At 39.8% G+C, this 8,399-nt stretch overlaps 1 protein-coding gene across 2 annotated transcripts; it reads right to left on the bottom strand.

The window, feature by feature from the left end:
- Window positions 1-1,235: 1,235 nt before the first annotated feature.
- On the bottom strand, window positions 1,236-8,162 carry zc4h2 (zinc finger, C4H2 domain containing). 2 transcript variants are annotated; one of them, XM_048983554.1, is made up of 5 exons: window positions 7,982-8,162; window positions 6,990-7,161; window positions 6,282-6,454; window positions 5,370-5,532; window positions 1,236-2,285 (listed from the first exon to the last, which is right to left on the bottom strand). In XM_048983554.1, the coding sequence occupies exons 1-5, from the start codon at window positions 8,032-8,034 to the stop codon at window positions 2,172-2,174; spliced, it is 675 nt and encodes a 224-aa protein (XP_048839511.1). In that variant the 5' UTR covers window positions 8,035-8,162; the 3' UTR covers window positions 1,236-2,171. The 2 variants fall into 2 exon arrangements, with proteins under 2 accessions (XP_048839511.1, XP_048839512.1); XM_048983555.1 differs by lacking the exon at window positions 5,370-5,532.
- Between the last annotated feature and the right edge of the window lie 237 nt (window positions 8,163-8,399).

Below are 8,399 nucleotides of genomic sequence, written 5' to 3'. Positions count from 1 at the left end.
ACGAATCACCAGAGAGACCACGCGAAGTATTGAGCCATACCCATGTGCCTTACTGAGCAATTACTTGTCCTCCGTGTTCCCTTTGCTTCCTCCCTTTCTCGTCTGCCTTGTGTACTTACCGCTCCCTATTCCTTTCCTCTCCCCAGACCCGGTCCCGCTCCTGAACCGCCTTCCCCGCCGAGTCCGGCTCCTCTCGTGCCCCAGTCCCTTTGTTCTCGTGTTGTGTGCCTCTTCGTTGGACAGACCTCCCGGCTTCATACCCTTGCTCTCCATCACCGACCTTCCTGTTTGCTTAGCCCTACTTGTACTTCTATTCTCAGATACCCAATAAAGGCTTGGGCTGCACGCACATCTGGATCCTTGCTCCCCGTCCTTGATCGGCATAACACTCCCCATGTCGTCGTGGGGTTTCCTCCGGGTACTCCGGTTTCCCCCCACAGTCCAAAAACATGCTGAGGCTAATTGGAGTTGCTAAATTGCCCATCGGAGTGCATGTGTGAGTGAATGGTGTGTGAGTGTGCCCTGAGATGGGCTGGCCCCCCATCCTGGGTTGTTCCCTGCCTCGTGCCTGTTGCTTCCGGGATAAGCTCCGGACCGCCCGCAACCCAATAGGATAAGCGGTTTGGGAAATGGATGGATGGATGGGTCCTTTTTGATCAGAGTCTTTCTCATGATGGTGGGTAAATCTGGGATGGCTCTTCTGATCCTCATGACTTCTTGTGTGCCTATTAAAATGGGGCAGATATGTGGAGGTGGAGACACATTGTCTTAACACTCTAGGTTGTAAATAGAGTTAATAAAAATGAACACTGTAAAAACAACCCTCACTGCACACTGTAAAGTGTTAAAGGTAACACTGAATGGTGTGTACCCATATAAACACCATGAAGTGTTAATTTAACACTGGCACGTTTGCTGCGTAGCATTTGTGTAAGGAGGATGCATTTAAGTTGTTACTCAACAGCTATCAAAAACTTTGAGCTAATAAACTTAAATGACTTAAAGCAATCGGTTTCCTCAAACAGTTTGAGTTGAACTAACTCGTCAGGTTTTGCAGTGGAAGGAAGAAAAAGGGTAAATGAGCTGCTTAGAGTTTTTCTGCCCTCAGTACCAGACAGCCTGGAGGACGACTGCCCTGAGGGAAATGATGCCTCCCGGTCAGCAACATAGTAAGAACTGTGCCCACCTGTTTGGGGGAAAGCTGCACTGAAAGAAACACATTTTAGAAATGAAAGTCACAGGAACTGCAGTTTTATTTTTGTAAAGAGCTGTTAACGTACATAAGTTAACATGCAAATGAAGGAATCAAAAGCTAACGTGTCGGCAATGACATAAATTTTAATTGTGACTTTTGGAATGAAACCATTTAGGGGCCTGCTCAGAGATAACAGCTGTTAGTAATACTAACATTTGTGTACATGTAAACAAGAAACTGAAGGCTGACCATATACTTTCAGTGACAACATACAGAATAATTTTCTGTAAAAATTTCACAAAGGGTTTTTATCTTATACACTTAAAGCAGCTCAGTATATACCACACTATGTCTATACAACAGCAGCATAACATTCTTGAATTTAGAGCATGCATAACCATTTAAATATCTGATTATGATTTTTACAAATTACGTGAAGAGTCACAGTGCATTGAAATGCATCATTCCCTCAAGTCGAGTTTCAGACATTATTTTGTCTTTTTTGTAGAGTTATGGAAAACCTTTGTAGAAAACGGATTTATTAGCAGTCATTTGCGACTGCGGCAAAACAAGCTGCTTTTTAAGAGGAAACAATATACCCATGACAAACATCTGGCTGGTATATGATCACTGGTCACGCACAGTTCAACAAACCAACCAGGAGATACATAGAACGTAAAAATACATAAAGTTTTACCTATTACAACTGAAATTAAAATTAGTAAATTAACAGTACTAAAAACATAATTTGTTCTCCCATGAGACACCATTGGTTATGTACACTTATCTAGCACCTCATATTTAAAATTTATTATGCAAAAACACTTTATATTAGGCAGTGTTTATGAATGGGAAAAAAAAAATCAGTCTTTAAAAAATTATGAGAATGTTACAAAAAAAACAAAAACGAAACGACTGCAAATACGTTGGACAAAATGTCCCAGTAGCCAAAGCTGAAATTTTATGGGATGTTTCCTCATTCATCCGGCTTCCTTTTTGGCTTCTTGGGGTTTCTAGAACGGCTCTTTGCTTTGCAAAGAGGGCATATTGGAGCATTCCTGTGGATTTGCTGATGGCAAGACAGACACGCCTGAAAGAAAGAAGAATTTTTTTTTATTTATGTTCCTCCTCAGCAGTAAAATGGCTGCCAAAAGGTTCTATTTGTAACATTTAACATATCACGGATGATTCACACGTGAAAGAAGTATTTCACTTTTGGAAATGTGGGATTATAAATGCCAAATCGTCATACAGTACACTGTGCAGTGCAGTCAAACTAAATATCACATGAACTTTGAATATATGCAACACTCTGTTCAATATTTACTCTTTGCCGTGAAAACAACGCCAATATTAATGCAAATCTTAACAGAATGTGTCAGTGCCATTTATGACTGATTGCACAGCACTCAGCTGGTGAGGAACTTTTTCCACAATCAGTGGATAAACAACTTTCAAATGATCACTTGAATAACAATAGCAAATTTATTTTACGCATTTACTCAAACTATCTACTCCATCAATTACTACAGTTTTAAGAAAATACTACTGACTTAAATAAAATCAGATAATGCACCTAGAAAAGGTATTCAAAGGATAAGCAATATATTTGAGCTCCCATTTGCTGCACAGAAGTGTTTTAACGCAGGTATCTACTAACTTTGTGTTTAGTGACTTCTGCACATTCTGCTTGACAGAACTGGTCTTGGTTGAGTTGGTTAAAAGGTACTTGCGGATCACAATTTTTCAAGTAGTGAGACAAATTCTCAAAGGATTAGAATGAATGGTCTTGTGCTTAGCATCACTGCTCAAAAGCTTGAACAGACCTAGGCAGGTTAGCTTACAATACTGCACTGTACTGCTCATCCATCATCACCCAACCACCCCCCAAATCATTCAATAGGGTTCCAAGGCCCGGCTGATGAGAAACACCCCTTCAGCACAATGCAGACGACCACAGGTCATGCTTCTTGAAGAGGCTTAATTTCTGTGTCCATGACCATCCTTTTCTAAATCTTGATTCTCTATATGTCCAGTAAAAGCCTCTTTCTTGCCACTGTCCAAATCAGGGTTGTTTTTTATTGATTGATGTACAGTTACTACTACGATTCATCCAATGATATCTGCAGCTCTTTTCATGCAATCGTAGGTCCTTCCCTGATTTCCATCAGAAGTCGACTTCTTGATCAGAGTTGATGAACAGGCTAATGGTGTGTCCAAAATCCCATACTTACAAGGTCGGTATTGAATCTCGTTATAAGCATACTACTCGAGTGTTAATGCAGTACATACTGTATGCATGCATAAGAACAGTACACATGAATTCGAACACTGTGGTCCCCGTCGTGCACAATACCTGACCCCTGATGTTCACCAATGGCGTACCATGACCCCCGAAAAAGTTAAAAACTGTTAAAAACTAGCAATGGGAAAAAAAAAATATACAAAGTAAAAAATAAAAAAAATTAAAAAAAAAGTTAACTTTGTACCGAGCCGCCACTTCCTTTGTCATCTTGACAAAAACTGCAGAGCAAGTGATGTTTATCTCTGTTTGCAACTCCAGTGGCCATGTGGGATAGCGTACCATCCATAGGTTGCAGACTTATAAATTTTGCAGGATATATAGTATGTCATCCAGGTACTGCTCACCTACTGTCTCAGCTATACTGAGCATTTGGGCACACAGCTCACACAACGTACTACATTTGGCCTACTACACAACAAACAAGTACGCAATCCCAAATTTCCTTCAGGATTAATAAAGTATCTACCATCCATCCATCCAACATCTCAGACGCACTCCAAGTATACCTGGGCAATGTAATTCTACTTCCATTTTAATGATCCAGTAGGGTTTAACCGGATGTCCAGCTATTAGTTTTGTACACTGTTCCTAATTTTCATATTTATATGAAAAAATTTGTGCACTCTTTCTAGTCTTCATCTGAACACTTTTAGACTCAGTTCTTAAATAATAATCCTTAAACTGAGGCTTTTATCCAGAAAATATCAGTTCCTTCAAAAGTACACAAAAAGAAGCAAAAGCTAGTCCTGGTTAGACTTTTTTCACATGTGCAAATTAAGTTACCAAAAGTACAGGAGATGAAGAGTTGTGCTGGTATCATTAAATCACTGTTCTTTGAATTAAAAAAGAAAAATCTATAAACCTTTTATTTTGCCCTACAAATTAAGCTGAAATCCCATAATGCAACTCTTATTCATTCATCTTCCATACCGCATATCCTATACAGGGTCACAAGGATCCAAAGCCCATCCTGGAAACACCGGGTGCAGCACAGGAAATAACCCAAGATAGGGCACGTGCACATGCATTGACACATACAGACAATCTGGCAACCCAAATTCACCATAGCATGTTTTTGTACTATGGGGGGAAATCAGAGGACCTGGAGGAAACCCCATAAAGCATAGGGAGAAATTCTACATAGGTAGAGCAGGGCAGGGAAATGAACCCTGGGCTCCAGAGGAGTGAGGTAACTGTATCAGCAACTGCATCATGACTTCTAAATTGCTCATTCAGGAAAATTACCATTCTGTCGACTAGCACTGGCATGGTATAAATATGAATGCTTTATGATATTTCCGAATACTGTCCCTCCATAAACTAGGGGACCTAAGTATTAGCAACTAATTATGCTGGTGGTTAGTGGCAACAGATTACCATGCTAACTACACATGGAAACAGTGCGTAGCGCCATATTTTAAATATACTTTGACAATTTGATTCCTGTACATTCCGGACTGTCATTTGTGCAATAAACCTGTAGTAGTACTGCATGTGCACATTTTAATATTACTAACACTACTTTAAGTATAGTCTCTTATGGACAACTTTACGAGAATGTCTCTATCTTGTTCACCACTGACAGAACAATGAAAACTTCCTGTATTGTTTCTAAATGGGAGATAGTATTTTATTTTTCAATACAGGACATTCCCATAAAATTGGGGGAGAGGTGACGAGGTCAACTTTTAAATGGCTCATGTTTTTAATCCATTATCAAATCTGATGAGCAGATCCAGCTTCAATTCTTGACAGAATAAAAAATGATGTAACGTCATTCAATTAATCTACAAGTTTCACCACCAGCACTCCACTATTAAGAGCGCAGGCTATGTGATCAAGCTGCTGTGTATACAGGAGACTACTGACCTTCATCGGTGGAGGCTGCTGCCTGAAAGTAGCTGTCTGCCTGGCATCTTGTTTCCTCGCAACTTGAAGCTGCTGAGCAGCAGCTGCGGCAGCTGCAAGAGACTCTGGTATTGGGGGCTCTTGAGGTTCTGTCTGCCACTCTGCTTTCTGCTTTTCAAAGTAACTGGAGAAAACATTCAATTGTTAATCAGAAAAGAGGTACAGGTATCCATCGACTTATGTCCAAGTTTCATATGGGAAGTGAGGACATAAGTCCAGAGGTGGAAAGTTCAGGTCCAGAAAGTTTTAATCCAGACCAAGGTTATGCTTCCACCAGCCAGTTGAGTATAAAGAGTCACAGTCTTTCCACCACCGCGTAAATCAATCTGAACACAACTCTATTGTTGCGGGGAGACAAGAGGCACAGTATTACAAACATCTAACTACACATCTAACGTGGGAGCGCAGTTGCTTTGTTTTGGTCCTTGCCTCAGGCCGCACACGTGCTGAAATGTCTCGGCTAACATACATTACGTTTGCTTCGGACTCTTGAGAAATTTTATTCAGACTCTTATGGGATGTAAGTATATCTTATGGGACGTTAGTGTGGCACGGGGAAGTTGATGGATGGGAACGGTAAGAAAGCAATGGAAAAAAAAAATAACACATGGGTCGGAGGACCTTTTTATTGGTACTTTCGATGGCTGTCAGGCTTCTAGCTTTATAAACATTTGCCAAGTAGGTTATAGATCCATATAGTTTTTTTGTTTCTAAAGCTTCAGCTTCTGTTACAACTGAACATTTAGCCTATTTAAAAAAGAAAAATACAGAAATATATCATGCGCCACTATTCTGCCTAAAAATGCTAAAATATGGTTTTGGTGCATATTAGCCCGTCCCAACCAGTTTGATACACACAGGTTTTATACTCACTCCAAAGATAGTTTCTCCTCCTCTTCACACAGGTCTGGCAGCCTCTGGAGGCCCAGCGTCATCCTCAGTGCATCCACATGCTCTTTCAAGGGCTTGTACTCTTCATGAAGGCGTCGTGTTGATTCCAGTAACTTGTTCAGGTCATTCTCTGACTGCTTGATTGTGTTCTCCATCTGAAAAGAGAGAAAAAGAACAAAATACTTTAACAAGAAACTGCCAAAAGGGGAATTATTACGGTTGCACAATATCACGTCATGATATGTGAAATATGCACAAGTAACACTGCAATTTTTACAAAATAAAAAAGGAGATGAACTTACCTGAAATAACCTACAGCCAAATAGAACTTATTATCTACTAACAATATGTGTAAAATTAGTTGGTGGGGTTGCCATGAGTTGTGTCAAGACGCAAAACAGTTCTAACAAATGCGATGTGATTACTGTGCAAGTACAAATAGTGATGATGCTAAAATGTATACTGTGCAGCCCAGATTATTATAATAAATGGTTCAAAAAGGGCTGCATGTTGCTTAAGTTAGCCATTTGGTAATAGTTTCTGGTGAAATTCTAAGTGAACAATTTCCACATAAATGAAAAATAAACTGGCAACCCAATATTAAAACCATGTGAATAAGGACAAGGGTGAAACAACACAATGGAAATCATCATTTCAAATAATTGCCCCTCTCAAAGTATTATTGCTTACCACATTGATGTCTGCATGAATCAGTCTTAGCTCTTCCACATGGGCCATCTTCTCCTGCAGCAGGAGGTCCATCTCCTGTTTGTACTCCTTAAGATGCTTCTCCTCAGACTCTAACGCTTCAAATTCAGACTTCAGTCTGGACTTTATCTTCTCCATTTGAATTGTCTTGTTTCTGGAGAAAAAAAAACAGAGTCCAGAACAGAGAAAATCATTACGTGTAAAAAAGCAGGCTCATTACCGTATATATAAGCTTTCCAGGTCAGTCAGCCCAATGAGAAAACAAGAACATAAATTTGGTTGTTCTTTGCATGGAAAAGTACAATGCAATAAGTTTTAAACTACCCAGCATACAAGATCGCACATCCACTAGACATATCAAAGGTTTCCTGGTACTGTCAGCTTAATTAGCAGTAAAGAAGACATGTAGAGGATACATGTCTTATCCAAATGACGATTGTGAGGTTACCTGTAATAGCAACTACCTAAAATTTACTTCGAGGGATTAAATTTCATATAACATTTCTCAAATGTATAAACGAGCAGGTGCAAGATATTCACATAACACAATTTCTGTAGTTATGTCCGTTTCTGGTGACCTAAACTTAATCCGATTTCTCCATTTCAAAAGCAGCTAGTCCATTATTTACCGCTTCTCAGCATCAGTCATATAGCTGTTATTTTGTTAGTACAGGTTCTCAGTTAGAAAAGCATGACGCTTGACAATGATTTGTGTACCGAGAAAGCTAGCTAACCACATATACAAGTGAGACTCCATGCAGTGAATAAAGCACTACAATATGCACATAAAAGATACAACGCTGCTTACACTGTAATTCTTATGACTGGCTAGCAATTTCTGTCTATATAGTAGCCACGTAATAACCATTTTAATTTCTTTTTTGAAGAAGAGCATTTTGTCTAGGGAATAACAGCTAGCTGAAATATACTAATTTAAACAACTGTTAAAACAGATAGCAGTTTCTCGAGCTTACCTTATCTCTTTAATGTTTTCTAATTTACACATAATCTCCTGCTCATCCGTCATGACTGGCGCGATGAATTTCAGGCTTTTAAGGCGCTGCTGGCAGAAAGAAGCAAAACAATGAAAGATTCACCAGGCCACCCAAACTGCGCATCAACTGCAGAGATTCCCGGCTGTGCAGCTGTGGACCAGTGACGTCACTTCCGGTGTCACGCCATATTTTCTGACCTTCGTAATATGTGACTCCAGGGGCGCTGTTTCACGATCCCTCTGCGCATTTCACGTACTGTAATTATTTTCCCTTTCACAAATAAGGTACCGCAATTAATTTACATTTTCAAGGCAGCAGACTCTTTGAAGGCAGCAGCGTTTCCACTTTCTGTTCCATTCTCTTATTTGTATTTCTTAGTGTTGTCCCAGGAGCTTGG

This window comes from Brienomyrus brachyistius, chromosome 18 (genome assembly GCF_023856365.1).
Source record: "Brienomyrus brachyistius isolate T26 chromosome 18, BBRACH_0.4, whole genome shotgun sequence".
NCBI classification, from domain to species: Eukaryota; Metazoa; Chordata; class Actinopteri; order Osteoglossiformes; family Mormyridae; genus Brienomyrus; species Brienomyrus brachyistius.
This window is presented reverse-complemented; position numbering and strand designations above follow the sequence as displayed.